This window comes from Triturus cristatus, chromosome 5_2, assembly GCF_964204655.1.
Source record: "Triturus cristatus chromosome 5_2, aTriCri1.1, whole genome shotgun sequence".
In the NCBI taxonomy this organism is placed as follows: domain Eukaryota; kingdom Metazoa; phylum Chordata; class Amphibia; order Caudata; family Salamandridae; genus Triturus; species Triturus cristatus.
The window spans coordinates 194,931,624-194,956,918 of NC_140588.1; the positions used below are offsets into that span (position 1 = coordinate 194,931,624).

The 25,295-nt window shown below is 47.0% G+C and overlaps 1 protein-coding gene across 6 annotated transcripts in view; it reads right to left on the minus strand.

Annotated features, from left to right (window-relative positions):
- Positions 1-25,295, minus strand: part of SYCP2L (synaptonemal complex protein 2 like) — a 1,177,754-nt gene that overhangs the window by 338,158 nt on the left and 814,301 nt on the right. For 5 of the 6 annotated variants that reach the window (XM_085606974.1, XM_085606975.1, XM_085606972.1 and 2 more), the window contains exon 26: positions 23,911-24,064. In XM_085606974.1, the coding sequence (XP_085463100.1) occupies positions 23,911-24,064 (154 nt within the window). The remainder of the gene's footprint in view (positions 1-23,910; positions 24,065-25,295) is intronic. The other variant, XM_085606977.1, reaches the window with a different exon arrangement.

Sequence of the window (25,295 nt, forward strand, 5' to 3'; positions counted from 1 at the left end):
TTCCTCGTTTCTCTGATGAGTTGGTGGCAGGCGTTGGTGGCGGCTCTGAAGTTGTTGTGGACTTCTGTGGATTTGGTGTTCCTCCAGGCCTTCGTGGTGGCGGCAAGTGTGTCTGGACTCTCAAAGTTCGGTGGTAAACCATCTGGCTTTCTTGGCGCAGGTATTATTATTTTTTTTTATGGGGGCAAAGTTGTTGGCGCTGTCCGAGATTCATCTAAGCAGGGATCGGGCTGCGGTGTTGGGGTCGTCATTTTCCGCAATGGTTGGGTTGGAATTGTTGAGTGAGGAGGTGAGCTGGTCGTTGGTGATTTTGGTCCAGTTTGTTCGTGGGAGTAAGTGCTGGTGTCTGTGGATGGTGGGTGTTCTGAAGGTGAAGTGGACGCAACGATGGTCAGTCCATGGGAGTTCGGTGGTGTGGCTGAAGGTGATGGAGTTTCCTGTAGTGAAGAGGGGGTCGAGGGTGTGTCCTGCTGAGTGCATGGGCTCGGTCACGATCTGGCGGAGTCCAATGTTGTGGAGGTTGTCCAGGAGGGTTGTGGTGTTGGGGTCCAGTTGGTTGTCAAGGTGGAAGTTGAGGTCTCCCAGCAGGGTATAGTTGGTGGATGCGATGGCCTGCGGGGAGATGATGTCCGTGATGGTCTTGGCGAAGGATCCGCAGGGTCCAGGGGGTCGGTAGATCAGGGTTCCTCAGAGGGTGGCGGTGGGGCTGGTCAGTATCCTGAAGTGAAGGTGTTCCATCAGGTCTGTGGGCTCATCGGGGAGTGTTCTCAGGCGGAGGGTGGATTTGTGGACGATGGCGATTCCTTCTCCCCGGCAGGTGGGGCGGTCCTTTCTGGACTTTTATCCTTGGGGGATGGCGATGTCCGTTCCCGATGTGGTGTTGCTCCAGGTTTTGGTGAAGAACGCTACATCTGGGGTGGTGCGGTCGAGGCGGTCCCAGATTTCAGTGGCGTGTTTGTGGAGGGATCGGACATGGAGGAGGATGTATTGCAAGGTCTTCGGTTCGGTTGAGTTATTGTGGGCGGGTTGTGGTGGATCCGTGTTTTTGGTGGTGCTGCAGGTGTGCCGGCAGTGGTAACAGCGGAAGGGTCCCTGGGTGTCAGCTGGTGATGCAAGCTTGCAGTTGTTGTTGCGGCCTAGGTTGAATGCATTGAGTGTCGCTGGGTCATAGCGTTGGCGGCACAGAGGTCCAGGGTTCCTGGCGCTGGTCGCGGTTGGGCACAGGCGGGCTTGCCTTCGACACGCCAGCGACGGCCATTAAGTAGGGGTCGGGGAGGGCTGGACAACTGGGAGGTGGGAGGCGAGAGCCGGGAGGGGAGCTTGATTGGTCGCACTGGTTGTGCTAGGGTGGAGGGGCCGCGGGAGCAGCAACGGTGGGGGAAAAACGGGCGGGAAAAGAGGAATAAAGGGAAAAACAGAGAAACAAGCAGAAACGCAGGAAAGTACAAAAAGCAGAAAAAGTGCAGAAAAATATATTGAATAAAGAGGGTGAAAACGAGTGAAAAACGGAGCAGAAAGCGGAGCGAGAAAAGGGTGACAGAGGTCCACTGGACCACCAGGGATGAGGCGCAGGTGAACCTGCGGGTGGCGGAGGGCCTCCACCCGCAGCCAATAGACCACTGTGGTCTCACCTTCAGCATCGGGATAGTTTGCAAGCCAGAGGAAAAGTTCAGCCTGGGGGGGGGGACAGCACCATGACACTAAACATTTTTAGAAACAGGATCGTTTCCTCAGAAAGACAACTATTTTGTGGTACTATGGTGCTTTTTTATTTGGAAGACCTCTTGGTAAATTGTTATCTGACTGGTGATTTACAGTGGGTGAAGAAGTTTGCTTTGGTGTTTCCAAAAACAGCATGGCGTCCTGCTCCCTGATGGCCTTCTAGTGCATGGTGGCACAAGAATTGCAGGCCGCAATTTTGTGGTCTTACTCCAGATGACACATGCAGCCGTCATGCGGTTCACATAGGAACACCTTCTTGAGGCACTTGAGACATGACTTAAAATTTGAAACTTTGAAAAGATATTTTACTTAGTCCCTGCTGAAACACTGAGGAATTTCATTAATGAGACACCAAGAAAGTCTAGTGGAATTGGGATGATGACCCATGGAAAAATATAAACTGATGCCCATGCACAATCTGGCACAATGTAATCTAGTGTTGTCATTCCCGGAGATGGAGTTGTGGCTGAAATTGCATTATGCCACCTGGCGGAAAAGGAGAGATTGCTGGGAAAAAGCTTTTCCGGACAAGTGTGACACAAGAAAGGATAATTCATAGGGCGAAGATCTGTGTGAAGGTGTATTAATCGGAAGACAAAAGATTTCGCTGTAGACACTGGCATTAGTGGAAAAGGGTTACATTGTCATTCAAACAAAACAAGTAAAAAAATACGGGGGCTCCAGATTCTGTGTCTGTGAAAGTGTGGAATAAAGGAAATGCTATCAATGCATGTGGTGCATCAAATGAATCCACTACAACAATAATGCGCAAGTCATGTGGTTACACATCTGCTGTTTGATAGTACTGCCTCATATGGATGAGATGGTTTGGTATTGAATGAAGTGAAGAAAAAGTCACATGCTTGTAAAGTAAATACTGGTACCTCCATTAATCATACAACATGCCAATTGGACCAAAGTGGTACTTTCCAACTGTCACATTAGGTTACCTTCATTACTAAATTAGGTCAGCAAGCAGGTTATCTTAAAGTTGTCAGGTAAGCTACAGCAGTAATCCGTATCCGAACACTATTTCATTATTAGAGACAGGTCCATGTATGATAACAACAGCCCTGACTCCAGCCCAGCAGCAGTGTAATTACAACCACCAATCCAAGTACCTGTAGACTTATGGGAAAAGACAGCTTTCGGGCAGTCCGTAGTTAGTGGGGCACATCCTAGTGGGACACCAAGACATAGCCTGTGTGCCATCTTGGGGATCCCCATAGTCACGAACATGAGCAGTTGCAAGTGGGAGGAAGCTGGCAAACTCCATGCCCCAGTAAGCAACCCCACTCACCATGAGGCAAGGCAATGAAACTGCACCCTTTCGGACCACTTAGCAAAAGACCAGGACCACAAAGAGGTGGGGACAGGAATAATCTTCTACAAAAAAAGCCAATTAAGAGGATGGAGAGTTGTCTCCAAAACTTACTTCCTCCATACCTTGCTGCTCTCGGAGACCTCTGCTTTGCGGAGCTGGACAAATGTCCCTTAAACTATAGCCAGAATCTTATGGTTGAAATCCCTAGTATGGCACTGGAAAGTCTGCTGTTAGTGGTTACAAGGCTTCCATAGAACAAGGTCTTAAGGACTACTCGGCTGTCATTCAGATGTAATTAGAAGGGTCTGTTGAATTTATGCACAGAAACCCAAATGGTATTCTTGGGGGCATTAATCATGGACAATTTCCTTTTTTTTATTTATTTATTTTTAACTTCGGGCTCCACCACCACTTTAACTGTTGATGTATGTAGTAGCGAACTTGTGCAATCTACGCTCAAAAAGCCTCACAATGCGTATGCACGGATGGACCTTTGTGATATCTACAGAGTCCCAGTACATCCTTACCCTCTAGGTTCATCAGGAGTTTGCGTTTGCAAAGGTGCAAAAATAACAGGGCCCTTGGTTATTTTATTCATGTAGTACAAATCTGCTTTGAGGCAGCAACTGGCCAAAAAATTGGTTTGGGGGGGCTGTCAACTGGAGGGAGGTATGCCCCCTTGGAGGATTGGGAGAATGGTACAGCCTGAATTATTTGGGCTATTGTTGGGCTCTGTTGTTCAATCGGACTGCACAACTATATATGGTGCCACTTTGCCCTTGTCTATCTCTTTCTCCTTTAGGGAAGGTGACCCAGTGGTCGTTTGCCCTAAAAGAATTGTTTTTCCCTCCCACACACCCCATTTTTAGGTCTCACCTGAGCAGCGCGCATGCGCTGCTCTGCGAGACTTATTGTAAGGGGGCTTTTAGGTCTCGCCTGAGCAGCGCAAATGCGGTGCTCTGCGAGACTTATTGTAAGGGGGCTTCAAAAAGCTGACCACACGCTCGTGCGTGTGTGGCCTATTGCTTGCAGTTACCCGCACGGGCGCCATATGTTTTGAATTATCGTGCCCAGACACGGGTGCGATAATTCAAAACATATGGCCTGGTGCTCTCTCTCACGCGCACCACTTGCGGGACGCTGCATTCCTTGGATTCCTTGTTTTCGTTTCTCACTACCTCGGAGTTGAGCTAAAGACTACAGTTCACCCAGCCAATAGGAGGGCCTGCACAACCCGTAGCATCTGAGATGCCTTTGGTCCGTGCACTCGGGCCCGCCCCCTCTCTCTCAGCTGGCTGAGTTGTGACACTGGAAGGGAAGCCCCCCCCCCTCCCGTTATCCATGTTCACCAGCCTCCCGTCCCCCTCCTGCTGTCCGCATACCCTTTGATTTGTTCTGCCCCCTCCCCACATGCGGCGGCCCGTGAGGTGCTCAAACCCCCTCCCCCGCGGCACACCAATGTTTATTAAAAGGCTGAATAAAGTCAGCAAAAAGCATTGGCAAAGCCAAAAGGCGGGACCTATTGGCTTTGCCAATGCTTGACTGCCAAGCCGATACACGAGTGGCGCTAGTCAGGCGGGACACTAGTTTCTTCTTATGTTCCACCTCAGTGATCTCTTTCCTCAGACTGTGCTCTGGTGGCCGACACACTCTCCAAGATTTTCCTCAGAAAAGAGTCGGTGGATTTCCTTGATTCTCTCCAACTTGCTCACCTTTCTCAGTGGGTTTCTTTACCCACGCATCAGGGTGGCCACATTCTCGACCCTATCTGTTCTAACTCTCCAGTAGTAGTGGACGACCCTTCTCCGGTCCCTTGGTCGGACCATTTCCTCGTCTGTTTCTCCTGGGATATTAATTGGCCAGTTCAGCCCTTGCGCTTCTAGGCCCCCTCGCCAGGAAGATCTTGCGGGTGTGTGGCCGGATTTACGAGGTGGATTGCAGATGCAATGCCCTCACTTTCGCTGCCCCGCCCATCCAAGCTTACCAGAGAATCGCCCTCTAAACCTTGGTTCCTGCCGGAGTTGAAAACCCGGAAACATGAGTGTAAGGTGTTGGAGAGGGCTTGGCGCTCCAGCGGCTATTGCCCTTTGGCAAAGCTCAATGTGAGAGCTAAACAAAAGAGCTATTATGCAGCGATTGCGGTGGCTAAAAGTCAATACTTTACATCACGCATTGATCAGGCTAATAATAACTCTAAAGAAATCTTTTCAATTGAGAAAAGTTTTATGTCCTCGCTAGCTTTGGTGCGCCCCGCCCGTTAGAGGATTGGTGTAACATACTGGCCAGGTTTTTTCAGTACAAAAGTTTGGACATTCAAGCCACTTTTGCCATCAACACTTTCACACCTGTCCCCTGTACCCCTGTTTTTCTGTCAGCTGAATCTTCCTACAATTTTTCTTCCTTTTCTGTGGTTGATTTTTCTACCTCTCTTGAAATTTTGATGGCTTTAAAATCAGGCTTGCCCACAGATCCGGAGGTCAATCAGATCATTAATATGTCATTGCGGGAGGCCTGTGTTCCAACTTCATGGAAGCAAGCCAAAATTCCCCCCCTTCTTGAGAAACCATCTTTGGACCCTTTCACTCCTGGAAATTACCGTCCTATTTCGTTGCTTCCTAGCCTGGCCAAGGTTTGTGAAAAGGTGGTCACTAATCAGCTTACTGAGTATGTGGAGGCTTCTGGCCTGCTCCATCCGGCTCAATCAGGGTTTCGGGCGGCCTTCAGTACTGAGTCTGCCTTACTGGAGGTGTCTGAGGCGATTAGAGAGTGCCTTGATGCCGGTGGGAGGGCAGCGCTGGTTATGCTGGACCTCTCGGCGGCCTTCGATACGGTGCCTCATGCCCTGCTTCTCAATCGCCTCCGGGAGATCGGAATTTCTGGGTCTGTGTGGGGCTGGATTAGGTCTTTCTTAGAAAGCCGTTCTCAGCAGGTTTGACTTCCCCCGTGTGCTTCGGCTTCACGGATAGTGGCCACTGGTGTTCCACAGGGGTCATCCCTTAGCCCCCTCCTTTTTAACATCTATGTTACTCCGCTTGTTTATCTGGCTGAAACCTTGGGGGCTAAGGTGATGGCCTATGCGGATGACACCCAATTGCTGTTTTCCTGGGGACGAGATGAGGACTCGGTCCTCCCTGCTCAACACTGTCTTTCCTCGGTTTTTCGGTGGCTCGCTCAGGCTCAGCTTAAATGCAATGAGGAGAAATTGGAGATCCTCTTGTATGGTGCTTTCCCTGACGACTTCAGAAGGAGATTATGGCCCCCTGGTTTTCCCCTTCCTTGTTCTAAGGGTGATTCCGTCAAGAACCTTGGGATCTGGTTCAGCAAGAACCTGATTTTTTCCTCGCAGGTAAAGAAGCTAATGGGTTCCTGCTTTGGCATTCTTAGGGCTTTGAGGAAGTTTCTTCCCCTTTTGCCCAAGGCTGCGAAGGAGACACCGGTTCGTGCGCTAATCCTTTTGCGCCTTGATTACACCAATGCTTTGTATGCTGGCATTCCGGGTTGGATAAATTACAGGTGATTCAAAATGCTGCCGCCCGTCTTCTGCTGGGCCTTTCCAGCAGATGTAGTGTGCGTTTACACTTGCGATCGCTCCATTCCGGTTAAGGCTCGTATAAAATTTAAAATCTTATCCATTGCTCATAAAGCCCTGTACGGGTTGGGTCCTATTTACTTACAGAACAGGTTGGTTTTCTACATCCCGGTAAGACAGCTGCGTTCGTCTTCTCAACTTCTGGCAGAGACTCCCCGATTTAAACGCCTAAGACTGGGTGGCTGTTCTTTTTCCCGGCTGGCAGCGCAGGCTTGGAATGCTCTGCCATTGACTTTGAGGGGCATTAAAGACCCTGTGATTTTCAAAAAGAATCTGAAAACCTTCCTGTTCTAGTCTCCTTATCTGCGGCTGTGTTGATCCTTGTTTGGCTCGCACCGGGACACTTTTCGGATTAACCGTGCGCGCTACAAGTGTATATAACATAACATAACTCTAACTGGAAGACTGAAATCAATATACACAGAGTTCATTTTGTGCACTAATGTTGCTCTGATGCTGTGGATGGCTGCCAAAACACCCAGGGGGTGGGCTCCGGCTCAACCAAGGCCAGTTCTGGCATCTTAGAGCCATAAACTAAGTAGTCTAATCCACGGTAGTAAATGTGTCCAATTCTCGGACATGACAATGGAACACTGTTGTCATCTATGGGGCAGTTACCATGATTAGCCTTTACAAATGTGCCCCTATCTCCAAAAGCTTCCATCACACACAGATCTATGGTGTCTGAGCCTTTCGGCCAGCAAAAGGATCACTCATCTTCTTTGTGTCCATCTACCCCTCTTTAGCCACAAATCCTGGAGAGTATATTGGGGTGGCGGACTGTCCTCCTATTTTCCCTGGCTGGGCACCAAGTGTGCTGCGAATAGCCTCAGTCTTCATGACGTGCCAGCCGCCATCTAGCAGTAGACACCATCAGGTGCTTGGCTCACCCGCTGACCTCTGTTCTCAGGTCCATACCACGTCAGTCTTCAACCACGAAGTCCACGTTTGCAATTCCAATGTGGTCGGGGGGATGATGTGTGTGGGGGGAAGGGGAGAGGACAGCGGGTATGATAGAAAAAGGAAGGCGGTTAAGACCTCTTCCAAATCGAGTCTCTTGTAGAATTGCAGATTTTGCCATTCAGCAGCCAATACTAATTCTGATGTTGCCCTGCCTCAGTTATACAAGGCGCCACCTTGCTGCACGTCCAGTCATGCCTCCTCCCTTTCATGGTTGTCTAAACTTAATGCTTTCCTTACAACCCAGAACGGTTAGTGTGTGAACCCCATCCAGGAAGACTAGTGTAGCTTGTGTAGGTCGATAGTCTTAAACATGCTAAATGGATAACTTTTTCTGACAATGTGATGTAATATTCATGAAAAAAGACAGAAAGGGATCTACACTTCTGGTCTGCAAAATAAAAAAATAAAAAAATCTATGTCAGGACCGAAGCCAAAACAAACAAGCATTGGCATAGGCAAAAGGTCTTGCCTATGGGACCTTATAAGTGTTTACCCATGCAACAGTTGATGTTGTTGCACCAAGGATATTGTGCTGCATAACTAAATACCTATAAGGTCCCAAAGGCGAGACCTATTGGCTATGCCAATGCTTGTTGGCTACTTGGAGGGCCACAAGGCTCTTTTCTTGTTTCACCCAATTTTTCTTTTGTGGATAGCTTTACGTGTTGTAAGGAGGGCAGCGGCTTGGTTCTATGTGTTGTCGCTTGGAGCAGGTGTGTGGCGGTGGGCTGACCAAGATCTAAACAGGAATGAATGGTATGCTGTAGGTATGCAGATAGTTAGATATTAATAGATGTAGGTCAAGATGTAGGAGAATTAAGAGTTCAAATATTAATAGCAGGGTAGGACTTAGGAAGGGTATTATAAATATGTAAGAGACGAGTATTTGAGGGGTGGGGGTGTAGTGACAATAGATTTTTTTGTGTATAGTGAGTTTTCGTTTTGTAAAGGCAAAGGCCTATGGTTTGTGTTGTGATGTGCACCGTCTTTAATAAAGTGGCCATTTCCACACCAAAAATACGAGTCTGTCTCTGCTGCCCCTTTTCTCCCAAATGATAGAGTGGGAAATGTATTTTGACAAGAATAGACCTGATGAGTAGATGTCTGTGTGGAGGTTGTCTTTAAGCAAGCCAAAAGAAGTGGGTATGAATTACCCCTAGCTGCTAGAGTTGCTAGACTTGGACTGGGAAACCCCTTCCTACAGCTCTTGATTTTTAGTTTTAGTTTACAGACCGAGCTCCATTGTCTGCTATACTATATTACGATTTTGATAGCTCAACAGCCACTAGGTAATAAATATACCAATTTAGTTGAATGGCAGCCTTGTCAGTGACGTGCCAGCGTGTCAAGAGCCATAGTGCAAAGGAAGAAACTGAACTGTGGAATAGAGCAATATTCATGGCTCAGTGCGCCCCTCTGGTGCAGCTCAATGGAAGATAGGCCCATGAGCAATTTTCCTGTGAACGGAAGATTCCTATTTTAAGAGCTAGATATAAAGTCTTCTTGCCTCTAGACTATTTGTTAGAGTTTTCGTGAAACGCATGTTCCTTTATTTATTTATTTATTTTACTTATTTATTTTAGAGGTTTTATATAGCGCTGGCTGGACCCAGAGGTATCAGAGTGCTTTACATGATAGAGCTAGTTACGGTAAAAGACAAATTACAGCATAAAAGAATAACAAAAACATCAAAACATTCAACTAATGCTCAAGTAGCGATTCTGCTCTTCTGTTCACACTGGGTGTCACTGGTAACAGCGCTCTGTCAATTCTCAGCGCTGTAGAAGGCATTAAGCTAGGTGCACCTGATTTCGGCATGCTTCATTAACTGCTGGATATTTTCATTTCCCTGTCTTTGTCTCCGTCTCTCTTTAGCTCCATCTGTCTAACTTAATCTGTGTCCACCTGTCAGTCTCTGCCTGTCTCTATCCATCTGTCTCTAGTGCCACCGCCTCTGTCCCTATTTGTGACAGTCTTTCGTAAGGTCTATTTTTCTACCTTTATGTCCATCTCGATCCAAATCTGTATCTAACTCCATCTCAATCTGGGTCGGACTGGCCTTGCAGGCACCGGGCGTTCTCCCGGTGGGCTGGAAGGGTGGAGACCAGTTTTTAAACAGAGGAGGCCATTTTTGTTACAGGGCCTAGTTTTGCAGCAGTGCTGCAAAATCAGCCCCCAGTAATAAAAGAGCCAGCAGGGCTAAAGCGACAGCAGTGCTGCTTCTCGCTAGCACCCCCCCTTCCCTGGCCGGTCCGGCAGAATTAACAGGGCTGGTTTGTGTTCCCAGTCCTGCCCTTATCTCAATAATTGCCTCCAGCTAGGTCTGTTGCCGTCTGCCTGCTTTTATAGATCGGTCTGTCAATCAATCAATCAATCAATCAAGAATATGTAAAGCGCACTACATACCCGTGAGGGTTTCAAGGCACTGGGGGGGGGGATGAGCTGCTGCTATTGGTCGAAGAGCCAGGTCTTGAGTTGTCTCCTGAAGGTCAGCAGGTCTTCGGTTTGTCGTAGGTAGAGGGGGAGGGTGTTCCAGGTCCTGGCGGCGCAATGGGAAAAGGATCTGCCTCCGGAAGTAGTTCTACGGATGCGCGGGACCGTGGTCAGCAGAGTAGAGTTTCCTGTTGGGTACGTAGAAGGAGAGCAGATTGTTGAGATAGGCTGGTCCGGTCTTGTGGAGTGCCTTGTGTGCGTGGATCGGGGGTTTGAAGGAGATTCTCCTGTCGATGGGGAGCCAGTGCAGGTTCCTCAGATGGGGGGTGATGTGGTCGCGGCGCGGGACGTCGAGGATCAGGCATGCAGAGGCATTCTGGATTCTCTGCAGTCTGTTGATGAGCTTGGACGAGGCTCCGGTGCAGAGGGCGTTTCCGTAGTCGAGTCTGCTGTTGACTAGGGCCTGGGTGACTGTTTTCCTTGTGTTTGTCAGGATCCATCTGTAGATCTTGCGGAGCATGCGGAGGGTGTTGAAGCAGGTGGAGGAGACTGCGTTGACTTGTTTGGTCATGGGGAGTTTCGAGTCGAGGATGACTCCAGGTTGCATTCGTGGTCGGTGGGGGCCAGGGCGGTCCCCAGAGACGTGGGCCACCAAGAGTCATCCCATGCTGAGGGGTTGGACCCGAGGATGAGGATCTCCGTCTTGTCTGTGTTCAGCTTAAGGTGGCTGTCCTCCATCCAGTCTGCGACGGCCTTCATTCCCTGGTGGAGGGTGGATTTGGCGGTGAGAGGGTCCTTGGTGAGGGAGAGGATCAGCTGAGTGTCGTCGGCATAGGCGATTATGTTGAGGTCGTGCTGTCGGGCGATGCATGCTAGTGGTGCCATGTAGACGTTGAACAGCGTCGGGCTGAGGGAGGATCCTTGAGGGACGCCGCAGATGATCTCTGAGCCATCGGACCGGAACGGGGGGAGCCGAACACTCTGAGTTCTGCCGGAGAGGAAGGAGGTGGTCCAGTCCAAGGCTTTCTCCCGGATTCCTGCGTCTTGGAGTCGCGTGCGTAGTGTGCGGTGGCAGAGGATGAGGGCCGCCATCTCGCCGTTGTCTAGAAGGATCCTGATGTCGTCTGTGGCGGCGATGAGGGCGGTCTCGGTGCTGTTGTTCCTGCGGAATCCTGATTGGGACGGGTCCAGGATGCTGTTGACTTCGAGGTGACGGGTGAGCTGGGTGTCAACTATCTTCTCTATGACCTTTGCTGGGAACAGAAGCAGGGAGATGGGTCGGAAGTTCTTGAGGTCGCTCGGATCCGCCTTGGGTTTCTTCAGTAGGGCGTTGATCTCTGCGTGCTTCCAGTTCTCAGGGAAGGTGGCGGTCTCAAAGGAGAGGTTGATGATTTTGTGCAGGTGGGGTGCGATGGAGTTGATGGCTTTGTTGAAGATGTGGTGCGGGAGAGGGTCGGACGGGGATCCGGAGTGGATTGTTCCCATGGTCTTGATTGTGTCCTCGATGCTCACGTTGGTCCATTGGTCTGTCCATTCCCGTCTGCCCTTACCTACCGGTCGGTTCTGTCATGTCAGTCTCTCTATCTCTACATCTATCTGCTTGTCTAGGTCTGCCTGCCTCTGTTTCACCTATCTGTCTCTTTGTCTCGTCTTTGTCTGCATAGTCTTTGTTTAATCTATCTCACCTAGTCACTTTCAACTTTCACTTACAAACATTATTCTGTGTTTCCAAAAATATTTAGAAAATTTTTTCCTGTCTGCACCATTTACATTTTGAAAATATACTTTATTTAAACAATGGAGTGTTTTACTAGAAATATCAACATATTTATAAGAAAAATGATATTTTTTTCACTTTCAAAAATGACTACACAGTTCCTTCTTTGCTTTTCAAATCTACAACAAGTTACATGCAAATTCTAAACTACATATTACAATGGAGATTTTTTTTTCCATTTAATCAATATATATATAACACATTGACACATACTAAACACCCCTAAAAGACCAGGTTTATTGGCCTTCCCAGTGTTTGTTTGGCTTTGGGTGTGCTTAGAGAAGAGCAAGATTACGTTTTCCTGGAGGGAACATGCCGGGTGAATAAGATTTGTGGGAAGTTGGGTTTTATTTTAATGTGCGGTATTAGGTCAGAAAAAGCCAACAGCACATGACGATACCTTTCAGACAACATAGTGATTAGGCCTGGGCGGTAAGTTCCGCTCGTGGAATTTGTGGAATTTGGGTAATTTTGCGTTCCGCAGAGAACGCGGAATTGCCCAGAATTCTGTGTTACGCGGCTTCGCGGAATTTTTTGCTTGTTCGCTTCTCAAAATGCGTGTTCGCAAGGTATTTCCCCCCGAGCACACAAACAGCGTTCGTGAACAGGAAAAAAGCATCGCGAACAAGCAATTCCGCATGTTTGTGGAATTTCTGTGTGCTCGCAGAGATTTTTTCCCATTTCGCGGAGCTTTGCGTAGCGCAACTACACAAATTCCGGCCACCCCTAGTGATGTCATTTTTCAGGTGCGCTATATACTGAAGCAGAAGGCGCGGCAGAAGAATCTTCTGTAACATTGATCAAGAACGTGTTTACCTGATGGAGATATGCCTTCCTTCGGATTAAACTTTTAGCAGTGTGTTCCAGAAGGTGGGTAGCGGCACAGCCGCTCGATCTTTATTATTAGTGTGGTGACATGGAGGGCAGGGCCACACCTTAGGTGTCTTGACCTACCTGTCCCTGCGAGCTCTACTACGCGCTTTAAAATGACGTTGCATGTACTAATAATGGAACATGATTTCGGATAGTACTGACTTGTATAACCAGGCCTTAGTAGCAGTATGGTAAAATATATTGCAAATCTCTGGTCTATGGACTAAACAAACCAAACTGTTTAAATTCCATAGTACTGAATATTCTCACTTTCAACGCTTTTTCATTACTCACCTTCCCCTTCAGTGGGACCTCATGTTAGGGGTTTGAAGAGGCCACCTGGTTGTGTAGAACGAGTTATTTACCTTTGGTAACGATGTATCTGGTATAGACACAGTCTAGCCGCAAATTCCTTAACTTAGAATATCCCCCCAGGCGTCAGACTGGATCCGGAGAATTTTATTTCTCAGCAGTACCTCTGCGTGCCAGGGGACGGTGCCACATGACTCCGCCCTGATGTCGTCCATGGGCATGATGTCAGTGGAGCCATATAAGTCCCACCCGGCACATTGACATCAGTTTTCTTTGGTGAAACATTTCCGCGCCACAACGCGGATCCACTACAAAAAACTGTGAGAGTGTGGGAACAGAGTGTCAAAAAAGATAAAAAATCTCTGAAACAATGACAAAGAGAATAGAATGATGAGAAACATCACCAAAAAGGACAGTGAAAGAGCACTGTATATTGAAAGGAAGTGAAGGGAAAGAGCAGAGAACCTGCTCATAGAAACAGTCTCTCAAAAGCGAAAACTGTGCCCTCCCATGAGGCAAAACGGCGTTGGAAATTAATGTAATGGCAAACGACAGGAAGGCTGCAACCACAGGATGTAACCATGAAGGGCAACAAGACCAAAGCCATATGACTCACGGTAATCCACCACAGGTCAGCAACAACAGAGAATCTGCAACCATACACCCTACAAGGGACCCATTGACTGAGTCACAGTCAAGAGACTGCAATCCAAATGACTGTAACAGAATCAAGTAATGGAGAGAAGACAGGGTAAGGTTAGAGGGATGGAAGAACAACAGCAGTAAGCCCCACAGTGGAAGAACCAGGGTGTAGGAGCATAGAAGGATATATGAACGTATCACCTAATATGGGTAGAGAAATAATAGATAAACAAAATGAGCCATGCTGCCCAGGAGGGGGGTGAAAGAGACCACCCCGCAGGAAGACAAAAGCCACCTGGAAGGAGATGAGTGGGTAAAACCCACCTGAAAAGGACCTCGCAGAACAGGGAGGATGGGTGGGCATTAAGGAATCTGCGGCTAGACTGTGTCTCTACCATATACATCATTATTGAAGGTAAGTAACTTGTTCATCTGATAGAGGCATCTAGCCGCAGATTGCTTAACTTACAATAGATGCCAAAGCCATACCCCATTTAAGGAGGGTCTGCGACTGAAAACCCACCAAGTTCCATAAAGAACTGATCCGTCAACAATTTGACTAAACACAGAGGGAACAGCAATGCCAGTGCGGCTAACACCAGACCCATGAAACTCCGCAAAAGAGCAAAAACAAGGGGAGACAAAAGCACCACAAGTCATCAGAAGACTGTACGAGATCTCCCTCGTCCAGACAGGAATGAAGTTAACACAGAACCAGAAAGGTCGGTGCAGAATGGAAGAAAGTATATAACTTCCACAAAAAGAAGGTAAACTGAGCACCGGATCCCATGGATCTGAAAGAAACCCAGTCCCTGAAAAGAGATAAGATAGCACGACCGCCTCAGAGCATACCAATGGAACATACACAACAGTGGATGCCAAAAAATGAAAGGTGAGTGGACAGACATCACCATGCAGAGATATACAGAACCATGACTACCGGGAGATACAGCTATGTGGAAAACAGGATACACACAAGGAAACAATATGTACTGTGAGAAACACACCACACCTATGCGAAAGCCCAAGGAAGTGGAACATCAACAGCACGCATGCACCGCAAAGAGAGGCAGGCGCATCACCAGGTAGTCAACCAGCCGACCATACCCAGAGGTACAAACGGCGAAGGGAAACCGGCAAAGCCAGGAACACACCGAGAGCTTGCTCCCATGTGCGAGAGAGAGAGAGAGAAAGAGAAACTGGAGCAAAAAACCAAGGTACTAGACCACGGAAAAAACTAGTATGCATGCTCTCTTGTTATGTGTATATCACTTGACATATATACATGCAGATGAAGATATATATATATATATGTGGACTCGTACTTCTCTTGAATTAGAGGGGTGTGTTTTGGATATGGATATATATATATATATATATATATATATATTCACTGAAAAAACCATAGGTTTCACACATGTTATAGTTAGCGGAAATTTTACTGATAAAAAACCAATGAAATTCCCCCGTTATAGTTAGTGCAGGCAACTATAACTCACGCGACCGCAATCCTCTGCTGATGCTAATACTGTATTTAGACACTTATTTGCCCATGTCTTCTTCCATACATTTTTAGCTATACATATATTACAAATATTTTTTTTTCATAAAGACACATATGTCATCAGCAGAAGATTGCGGTCGCGTGAGTTATAGTTGCCTGCACTAACTATAACGGGGGAATTTCATTGGTTTTTTATCAGTAAAATTTCCGCTAACTATAACATGTGTGAAACCTATGGTTTTTTCAGTGAATTTGCAAGGTTTTTTAAATGCTAATTCCTAACTATAACGTGTGTGAAACCTATGGTTTTTTCAGTGAATTTGTACGTTTTTTTAAATGCTAAGTTACTTTACGCCATTCGTGGCGTGCGCGCCCACTTAACGCAGTTCGTTCCGTGCGCGCACGGTGCGCTTCGCGCACCGTGCGCGCACAGTGAGCACGCGGTGCGCTTCGCGCACCGCGCGCCCACTTTACGCAGTTAGTGCCGTGCACGCACGGTGGGCACGCGGTGCGCTACGCGCACCGCGTGCCCACGTTACGCTAGATGGGCCATGTACGCACGATGCGCTTCGCGCACCGTGCGCACATGGAGGACATATGATGCACTTCGTTTTGAAAGGTAATATTTTAATTTTTTGTATATTTTATAAGCCATGCACAAATGGTGCCCTTCGGGCACCATTTGCACACGGGGTGGAGAGAGTGTGGATAATTTTTTTTTTTATTATTTTTTTAAAAAATATTTTAGTTTATCTCAGGTTTAATAAGCCATGTACAATTGGTGCCCTTCGGGCACCAATTGCACACGGGGTGGAGAGAGTGTGGATAATTTTTTTTTTTTTTTAAATTTTTACCGTACGCGCGTAAGCGTAATCGGCGAAATTACCGAAAAAATAAAAATTCCGTTTTTGGCCTTGGGGGATCTTTGGGGACTCCCTCAACATGGCTATGTGTGTGGGAGCTGTCTAAACAGCCCCTTTACATGTTTTTGGGCTTTATATTTTAAAAATCACTCTCAGTGCGAGAGAGAAAATGGCGACCGCCGCTTCCTGGTTTCGGCCGATTCGAATGTTTACTTAGATCTAAGAGCCAATCAGAATCGCGCTCGCGCACGCCACCGTACGCGTACGGTAAGCGTACCGTAAGCTCACCGTAAGCTGGCTCAGATATATATATTGATTTAAAGGCTATTTTCTCAGAATCTACTGAACAGATTTACACCAAACCTACAAAAGGCACTTCCTTGACCTGAGGACTACCTCTCTGCCAAATTTCTAGTAATTCTGTTCAGCCGTTCGGGTTGTAGCCCTGTCTAAAGGTCCTATGGAAAAATGCATGGGAAAAACGCGTTTTGGGACCCCCCTTTTATCTCAGCCCCCGCTTGACGAATCCCCCCGAGACTTTCAGGGTAGGAGCGGAGCGTAGCGCCCCACCTATTTTGAAAAAGTCGCGAGGATTCGTCGACCGGCGCCAAAGTTATTCAAAATAGAATGTTGCGGATTTCCTATGGAAACGTGGTCCTAACTATAACTACCTACTGGCGACCGCCAGTAGGTAATATATATATATATATATATTATCTACTGGCGGTCGCCAGTGGATAGTTATAGTTAGGACCTATTTTCCATAGGAAATCCGCAACATTCTATTTGGAATAACGTTGGCGCCGGTTGACGAATCCTCGTGAAATTTTCCAAACTTTTGGCCAGCTCCGCTCCGCTCCTACCCTGAAAGTCTCGGGGGGATTCGTCAAGCAGGGGCCGAGAAAAAAGGAGGGTCCCAAAACGCGTTTTCCCCATGCAATTTCCCATAGGATCTGTTGTCGCAGCTACAGCCCGAACCGCTGAACGGAATGACACCAAATTTGGCAAAGAGGTAGTTCTCAGTTTGGACTCGTGCCTTTTGCATATATGGTGTGAATCTGTTCAGTAGTTCCTGAGAAAATTAAGGTAAAAAAGTTAGTGATATCTATGGCCGTGGAGGATCCGCGGACCGTACCCGCACCGTAAGCGCACCCTCCCCGAACCGAGCGCGCCCCCTCCTGATCGCGCGCTGAATGCTAATTGGCTGTCGAGTGTCTCTCTACATTCGAAACCAGGAACTGTTGGTGGCCATTTTCTGCCTCGGTAGAAGCGAGGCTGAAGAAGCAAGGGGAATAAGTGTGTAAAACATATAAAGGGGGCAGCGTGGAAATACTCTGACCCTCTAGAGGTGCTTAGGGGGTCCCAGAAGGACCCCCTGGGGCCCCCCCTTTTTTTAAAAAAAAAAACGGCGAAATGCGCGCATGGTGCGCGCCTCCTATCGCGTTGGATGCACGGATCCTCCCGCGATGGGTTCGCGGATCCAAAAACATGGAAAAAATATATATAAAATAAAGTTTTGCACATATAGTTAAAAAAATATTTTGAAAAATATAAAAAAATATGTTTGAAAAACCCATTAAGTTCAAATAATATTTTTTAATTTTTAAAAGAATTAATTGAAAAAATACATTTAAAAATGGTGATAAAAAAGTATTTTAACAAAAATGTAATTAATGAAATGACACACTGAATTTGAAAAATATAGAAATCCAATCAAAATCATTAAACATGATATCTTCAGAGATAAGTTATAGATAGGAATTAGCATTTAAAAAACCTTTGAAATTCACTGAAAAAAACATAGGTTTCAGGGGCGTTATAGTTAGGAATTGGCATTTAAAAAACCTTAGAAATTCACTGAAAAAACCATAGGTTTCAGGGGCGTTATAGTTAGCTGGACATTTCCCTCATACAAAACCTTAGAAATTCCCCTGAACTCGCGCCCCCGCAATGCACTGCTGATGACGTCACATATTACATCACTCATGACATGGTCAGTGACATCACTGATGACATCACTGATGACATCTCAAATGACATCACTGATGACGTCATCCATGTGATAAATTAGTGCATCTTCTCACACCCTAATATAACCTTTGATACACCGACTCAAAATTTCAGACGGCCATTTTGACAAACATAGATACTCCAATACCAATAACTACTCACCCACTCATTGACTTTTAGGTCTACATACTTCTCCACTCACTCACCTGTACAGTCACTCATACTTACATTCACAACGTGCATTTATACACCTATATAGACACTCACACACCGCCAATCATCCATTGAGGTACTAACACTCAAGTTCACTTACTCATAAAAATACTAACAAATTCTGTGTCTTCCTGCAGAAAAACAAACAGCACATGACACAGATATCCTTGCACTATGGCGCATACAGCCACTCCCAAAATCAGACACTCTCACATATAGATAGTTATATACTCTTACACACATATACACTGCGTTTCACATATGTAGTTACTGACACATGTACAACTGAGACATACATTCAATCACTAACACACCTATACATACACTCACCCAACCATACAGTCCATCACAGATGCACTCTTAAAACCATGCACCCACTGAATCACCCACTCACACATCTAGTCACAGAGTCACACACACCCTACCCACACAAACACTCAGGCACCCATACAGATACTCAGACAACCAATCAATAACCCATATAGACACTCATATAGCTATTCAAAAAACCATGCAGCCACTTATACACCAACACACAGACACATACATACATTCACACAGTTTAGTCACTAGTCTGCAGTAAGATACATTTAATGACTCACTTAGAGTCAGTAACGCACCAAGAAAATCATCCATTCACACACTTGTACACCCACTTATTTTTCAACAGGCCTTTCCCTATATATATGAAACATAATAAAATTGTTCAGAAACAGATACTCAATGGATGATGTCATCAGTGATGTCATCAGTGATGTCATTAGTGATGTCACTGACCATGTCATGAGTGATGTAATATGTGACGTCATCAGCAGTGCATTGCGGGGGCGCGAGTTATAGTTAGCTGAACTAACTATAACAGGGGAATTTCTAGGGTTTTGTAAGAGGGAAATGTCCAGCTAACTATAACGCCCCTGAAACCTATGGTTTTTTCAGTGAATATATATATGGGCAAATTGTGAAAGACAATGTCAAGGACACCTAAAAGGCGACAGCACCCCGTCCCCTGACGGGGAAGGAACCTTGTCTCCCCGCGAGACAGGTGGGGACACTAAGCACTACACTCACGAGGAAGGAATAAGAAATACACAGATATAGGTCAGTCAGAAAAATGCATATAGCCAGATACAGACACTGTATATGGACGAGTATCCTGAGGAAGAATACGAGCCACATACAGAAAATAAAGCAAAAGTGCCTATAGTCATGAGGGAGACACACAACCAGTGAAACACCTGGAGGAGAACACAGAACCTTTGGAATAAGAGTCATAGACCTCAACCCCAAGGTCACAGTGAGTCATAAAACATCAACAGAGGCTACGAGTGGAAGTACCGAAACTCCTGCGCTGCGAGAAATGAAAGGGGATCTTAGTCCCTGACAAGGAAGTGCATACGGAAATGGAAGACGTAAGCAATTCCCCACACCAGGAAGTGAGAGACAAACCACCAGAATAGAATGCCGCCAAGACAGGGGCACAAGGAACACTGCCGGCACCCCGTGAAAGCGAACATATCCTGTGTGCACTCACATGTCGAACCCACACAAAACACTGAAGAAAGTGTTCCGGACAGAACAGAGCAACATGCCCCCCAAAGGACATGTGACTACATCTAAGGCAGGCCACTTCGGCAGAAAAAGCACAGCGAAAGCTGAAATAACACGCCGGAAAGAACCAGGCGTGGCAGAAACCCAACACTGTGGCACAACCCCAGGAAAAAACCCAACCCAGTGGGTCTCACTAGCGGGGACGTCCTACAATAGTAGGAAGAACGGGACGAAATGGAAGGCCCGTAATACGGCCCATAGAACGAGTCCCCAGAGGGACAGAAGAGAAGAAACCTAAGAAGACTCAGCGGGAGCCTTCGAAACTTCCCCTGCAAGGAAGAGCAGCTATACAATAGCTAACTAGTACCCCACATAGGGTATGGCACATCCCTATAAAAGCAAGCGACACCTCTTAAAGAAGCTCATAGGCAGAGGTACACAAAAGAAATGTAGAAACAGCTGGCCAGCTGTAGCAAAAGAAGGACAAAGATGGCGAAATAGCCATACAGTCCGTCCGGGAAATAATGTCTTGAAGCCATAGACGGATATCAGAAAAAAGCAGTGACAACACTGCAACTAAAAGACAAAGTGAAGGACCAGAAACCACTAAATTCATGGAAAACCAGACATGAGATGCTGAACTGCAGAGTCAGCATGTCTGTCAAACAGGACGACCCCCATCAAAGGGCAAATCCCGAAGACGCTCCTGAACATTTGCAGGGAAACAGCCATCGCATAGCCAGGCATGGCGACACAGAGCAACTGACCTGGCCATAGCCCGACCCACAGAATCAGTAGTGTCTATGGCCGACTGAATGGAAAACTTAGCCATGTCCCGGCCATCACGTGTCAACTGATCCAGGTCAGTCCGAGGGCCCTCTGGAAGAGAGGGAAGGAGGCGTTCGACCGAGTCCCAAAGGGCCGAAGTAGTCCATGCAAACACGCAAGACGTGTTCAGGGATCTAAGGCCTGCACTGGAAAACGCAAAGATATGGCAGCCACACGACTCCAACCAGCGAGACTCCCAAGTGGGAGAGAGTAATGGAGGAGAGGCAGAAGACGGCAAGACTGAGGCCACCTGGATCACCAGCCCTTGAGCCAGGGGATGGAGGGGCAAACAGGCTGGGTCATCCGGAGCCGGGCGATGACAATGTGCAATAGCACGATCCACCGGGTCCCCCCCAAGAGGGCATCGCCCAAGAAGAGTGTTGTATAACGACTCGCCAAAAGGCAACAAGGGCTCCACGGCACCCTGGTGGAGTAGATCCAACAAGGGATCAGAGGGCAGAAAGACAGAGGGTGGCTGCATCTGTAAAATATCTGTAGCCATGCGAACCACCCTCGCAAACGCTGTACTATCCACCGTGGCCATCCTAGGTGGCGACGAGTCATCCATAGGTGACGGCAGGAGGCTAACCTGTCCACCAAACCGTGGGGGTTCCATAGCCTGAGGACAACCAAGGCCCAGCCAGGGCATGGGTTCCACCCCCAAGGCGCAACGAATCATCCCGGAGGGTGGCGAACCCAAAGGGGCCTCTCCTCATCTACCACCAACCGAGGATCAGCCAAGGATGACACTGGCATCAATCGATGTTGCGACGGCGTCATCTCGACGACCCCCGAAGGAGTCCTGTCCGCCCGGCATCGGACCGGCGTCGACTCGGAGTCAAGAGCTGTGTCTCAGTTGGCTTTGGGGGCCTCACAGGGCTGTGCGGCGATGGCATAGCAGGCTTGGACGTGCGAATAGGATTCCCCTCCATGCCGTGTCCCCATGTCGCAACGACGCAGGAGCCAGGGCACTCAACCAGCGCCAAGGGCGAACCCGCAGGTGAAGTCCCGATCTGAGTGTGTACCTCCTCTGTGGGGCCCAAAGGCACACCAGGGAGAGGGGGTGACTCAAAGATGGTCAGTATGGCCCAGGAATAGGCCTCCATCTGGGTCGTAGTTGCCCAGCCCCAGGAAATGGATGCTAGGGAGGGGTCGACTCCTGAGGGCCCGTGTCCGGAAGAGACCAGGAGCAGCGGGCCCCAATGTCACGTTTATGCGAGGTCGACGACCTCCGTGACGTCTTCCAGTGCTTACCTGTGTCAGGTGAGCGACGTCCACGGGAACGACTGTGAAAGGCCTCGAGAAGGCCTGAACAGGCCAGAGGTAACCGTGTTGGGACGCGGAAAATAAGAAAACTGATGTCAGCACGCCGGGAGGGACTTATATGACTCCACTGACGTCATGTCCGTGGACGACGTCAGTGGAGCCGTCTCCCGGCATACAGAGGTACTGCTAAGAGAAAAAATTCTCCGGATCCAGTCTGACGCCTGGGGGGATATTCTAAGTTAAGGAATCTACAGTTAGATGTCTATCAGATTAGCATTATACAAAAAACATGTTTTTTTAAAGCAAGACTTGGAATCTGTTAAAACCATGATCAGAGGTTTCAAAACAGTACTTGTAAATCCGTTCATTTTTAAGTTCCATGTGTTTATGCGGAGAATTCAAATGAGCGGCCATCAAGAACCTAGCATTACCAATTCGCCGTAAAAACCTAAAATGATGCATAGACCTTTGCGTTTCTTTGGGGCAAACTGTGCCTTCAATAGCACTGGTAAACTCATGCCTGCTTCTCTATCAACTTTGAATGTTAAATCGCCCAATGAAAACCGTTATTAGGGAGGGCAGAAATTGTTAGCGAATCTGAAACAAAAACAAGAAGCATCTGCAGGAGCAACAGGCCTAGGCCATTTTTATTAACAATGTATAAAAAAAGCAAAAACGCCCGCCTCTTTGTATCTAGCAAACAGGCTTGGTTAGTGATTAATGCAGGGACTTATAAGAACAGACTACTGTACCCTAGACAAAAACTACTCCAGTGATTCTGATCATAATAGAGGGGTCCTTTACACCCTTGGCAGGTCATCCGTCAACTCTGAGCGGAAATCTTGCCCTCATCAACCCACTCGAAGGGAAGACATTGCCTCATCAACCCAGCGGTGACCACCTGCAATACCTAGAGATCACCACTGACTGTGTGGATCTGTGTGCATTACATGCTCCCGATGATACAGCTGGAGCAGATTCAGTAAAGAAGATAAAAGTACACCGCTGCAGATTTTTCTATTTTCTTTAACAACCACAAAGAGGATGGGTTTCTGAAAATCTATAAAAAAATAAATAAAAAAAGAATCAAAGCCAATGACAGAGCGGGGGTGGGGGTGTTTGTTCAGAAAGTTTGTTCTACATCGGAAAGGCTTTCCCTCGCTGTGCAACCAGTAACCCTCCTGTGGACGGGCCTCCAGCTAAAGGTTCCCAGCGGCAGAGCTAGCTGAGGCTTCAGCACTGCAAACAAACCATGGTTGGGCATCTGGATTTTTTTTCCAAATGCTCTTCATCCACCAGTCCCTAATTGAGGACCTAAATATTCATCTAGTTGTCCCAATAGACAGCGCCAACATTTAGAGACTTTCGTTGCACTAGGGCAAAAAGGGCTCCCAGTAACAATCTAGGTTTTGTTTGTTTGAAACGGATACGGCATCCAAGAAACCTATTTTTAAGTGCATAGTCCACAGAATATAACATTATAGCCCACTGCAGAGGGCTCTAACATGTGTTAAAGGCCCTGAACCAGAGTCATAGGCTTGAGCCTCAAGCTATAAATTGGGTTCAGGGCCTTTAACGAGGGTGAGGGCATTTAACAGCCAGTATAGCCCGAGGCAGAAGGGCTATAAGGCTATTAGAACCTTTCACCCACTTACGGTAGAATGTTCTAAATTAAAAAGGGAGAAACAGGAAGACAAACATTGAAATGTTGAAGCTCCGGGCTCAAATCAGCCAATATAAGCCTGGAGCCACTCCATTGTCTTCAACAGAGCTCCCAACATTCAAATGTTCTAATCCAATTTATCCCATGGCACTAGGAGTGTAATCATTTACTCCACATGTTTATTTATTTATACGGTTGTATATAGCCTGGACTTGACCCTAGTAGGGTAGCAGAGAGCTTTACAATTGGTCAGGCAAGAAATTGAATATTACATGCTCCTCCGGGTCCCACCCCCATTCCATGGTACAATGCTCAAAAACATTGTTTCAGGTGCTTCTGGAGCCCAGGCAGTACCACAAACAATACTGCCCTCTTCTTACCTTTCATCCTACCTCTAGTCCTTGGCTTTTTTCTGGTATAATCAGCAGATTTTGATAACTTTATTTTTTGTTCCGAAACCCAACTCTTTTCACTACAGTTGCTTGCAGTGTCATAGTTGGTATCAGAAAAAAGATGTTCTCGATAGTTGCTTGGCTAACAAAAAAAGAGAAAGAAACAGAATTAACGTATTAAGCTTTGCCAATCCCCAATAGTCTTTGAAGTATACCGACCCAGAGCTTGAAATAAACAGTTAACTGCAAAGCAAGGCATCTCTGAATATGTAACATCTTTGTTACATCAGCATAATCTTGCACAATTCCTGAATTTCGTGTTGTGTGAAATGTAGGAAGCTTTCGCCATTATCCATAATGCCGCATTTTGTTCTGCAGGAGACTGGTTTGTGTAGAAAACGTCCGAACATTTTTTCTGTGAACCAATCTCCTACCGGTATCACACATCGCTTTCTTGTGGGAGGTATAACCTCATACAGAAAAATTACTCCAGATACCATCAAAATGCATTTTGCTAAGTTATGCACTTTCGGCGGAAATGTTTACGCAAATTTCACACACCATGCTAATTATATTATAAGAGACAACCTATGCCAGTCCGTTGCATAGAACGACACAATTATTAATCGTGTCAGTGGGTTTCATATTATCTGGGGGCACCCCTAGCATTTTTACTCGTATTCCTCCCTCTGTCACAAGAGGTCATCTTTTAATGATTGAGCCTACCCCAACACATGGGTGAGACCCTATGATCAAGCATGCCACAACATAGTAGGTGAGGGTCTTCTTTAAGGTTAGGCGTTACCCGAAGCAAAGCAACAGTACTTTCACTTGCCCTTCAATAAAAATATAGAAGGATGTGAAAGCGGTCTCCATCTCCCTCACCTTTAGTGGCTTGCTGTTACTAAGCAGCATATAGTTGGGGGAATAATCATTTTTCATTTTTTCCTCACCAATAACTCTAAAAACTAATTCAGGGTGTCTAAGACGACCGAGCAAATGGGGTTATCGTACTCTGACGAGCAGGCAATGTCCACCCTCTCTGCACCACCACTCCTGGGAGATTTGAATATTTCGCAAGCATTAACACAGGTGGAAGGTGTTGATTCCCTTTCAGATCTAAAGAAAATACAAGTCAAAACACTACTCCAAGGTGCCATTACACCTGAATTTGAAAGAGCCAATGCAGCCTCCAGGGCCTCATAGTTACCAACGAACCCTGGAACTTCCTAGAGGATCTACTCTTTCAAAAGGGCGGCGCCTTGATAACGTGGACATGCACGTACCACTAGTCGATTCCCATCCCAGACATCCCTCAATAAGGAAATCACAGACTTCAATGAGTTCTTTATACTGTCAATCATCTAAAAATC